A 1,178-nucleotide genomic window follows, 5' to 3' on the forward strand; every position below is an offset into this window, starting at 1 on the left:
CCTCCTCCAGCGCCCCCTCCCCGAGTCTCGGCCGCACCCCCAGCTCCCGGCGATCCTCCTTCCCCAGTCCTCTCCCTCCTTGCCCTCCCCGCCCCTCCTGCCCCATCCTCTAGAGCCCCGCCGCTGGCTGGCCCGCCCTCTGACTCAGCGCACCCACAACCTAGCATACCGCAACCAAAACGGATGCAGGTTCCTCTGGGCTGTGCTCCAGATGCTTTCTCTGGTCTTGACACAAATGGTTGCAGGACACCGTTAGTCATTCAAGAAACGTTGTGTGCAGGGCCCCCGGCAAAGGGCCTGAAGATGCCTCCTGTCCCTCCTGAGAGCTGGGCTTGAGCACATGGAACCTGCTCTAGGACTGACATTGCTCCTCAGCTTACCCTGCCCAAAGCTACATCGCTGTTGCTACTGGCCTTGCAAGTCAGACTGCCACACGGAGTGAGCAGTCCACTCATTGGACACAACTTGGCCTAAGCAGTCTGCCATAACAGAGCAGTATGTCCTTCCTCCTAGGTTACCAGGCATGGTTGGCCTTCAAGATGAAAACCAGCAGCCTGGGTCCTGGTCCTAGGTTCCAACTCTGCTTTACTCTGTACCTGGCCAAGGGATCCCTCCCAGAGGGAGGTTAGATGGCCTCTCTGTCATGGTGGACACTGACAGACCATGATGTGTGATTGGTTGCCTGTAACGGAAGTAGAAGCACCTAAAAGGACATGGCCCTATTGGCAGGCAGGCTGTGGGCTCCCCTGAAGATGCACCCACTGAACTCAGTGTCTTCTCACTCCAGTGGAAGGATAGCAGATTTGAGCCTCTTAGAAGTCAAAAGTGCTAGACAGATGTCACTTCCAGTGGTACTGGTCATCAGGGTCAATCAGAGATTGAGAATTTTATAACCTTGAGAAAGTTGCTTTCAGTTTTCTTTACAATGGAAACACTAATAGTACCTCCCCCATGAGACAGACTAAAGATAAAATTAATCAGCACTGAGAACTCTGTTTTGGATATAAGAAACACTTGATCAGTATTGGGTGTTATTGGAAATACTTACGAACTTGGGAGAATCTTGCTTGCTCATCAAGAACTTGGATGTGTTTGAGAAAACAGTATATTGAGGTTATAAATTAAGATTCAAATATTTATTCTTTTAACCTTATCCTAAGGTCTAGCTGTTAGGTTTT

General features: G+C 50.5%; 1 protein-coding gene across 3 annotated transcripts in view; it reads right to left on the reverse strand.

Moving 5' to 3' along the window:
* Window positions 1-540, reverse strand: part of TMEM130 (transmembrane protein 130) — a 12,696-nt gene extending 12,156 nt beyond the window's left edge. The window contains exon 1 of one of the 3 annotated variants that reach the window (XM_012732017.1): window positions 519-540. In XM_012732017.1, coding sequence (XP_012587471.1) covers window positions 519-525 — 7 coding nt within the window. In that variant the 5' untranslated portion in view covers window positions 526-540. Of the gene's footprint in view, window positions 1-169; window positions 323-518 lie in introns of those variants that run through there. The other 2 variants (XM_012732014.1, XM_012732015.1) reach the window with 2 other exon arrangements.
* Between the last annotated feature and the right edge of the window lie 638 nt (window positions 541-1,178).

The sequence above is a fragment of the Condylura cristata genome, unplaced genomic scaffold, assembly GCF_000260355.1.
Source record: "Condylura cristata isolate star-nosed mole 26May11 unplaced genomic scaffold, ConCri1.0 scaffold00032, whole genome shotgun sequence".
Lineage (NCBI taxonomy): Eukaryota > Metazoa > Chordata > Mammalia > Eulipotyphla > Talpidae > Condylura > Condylura cristata.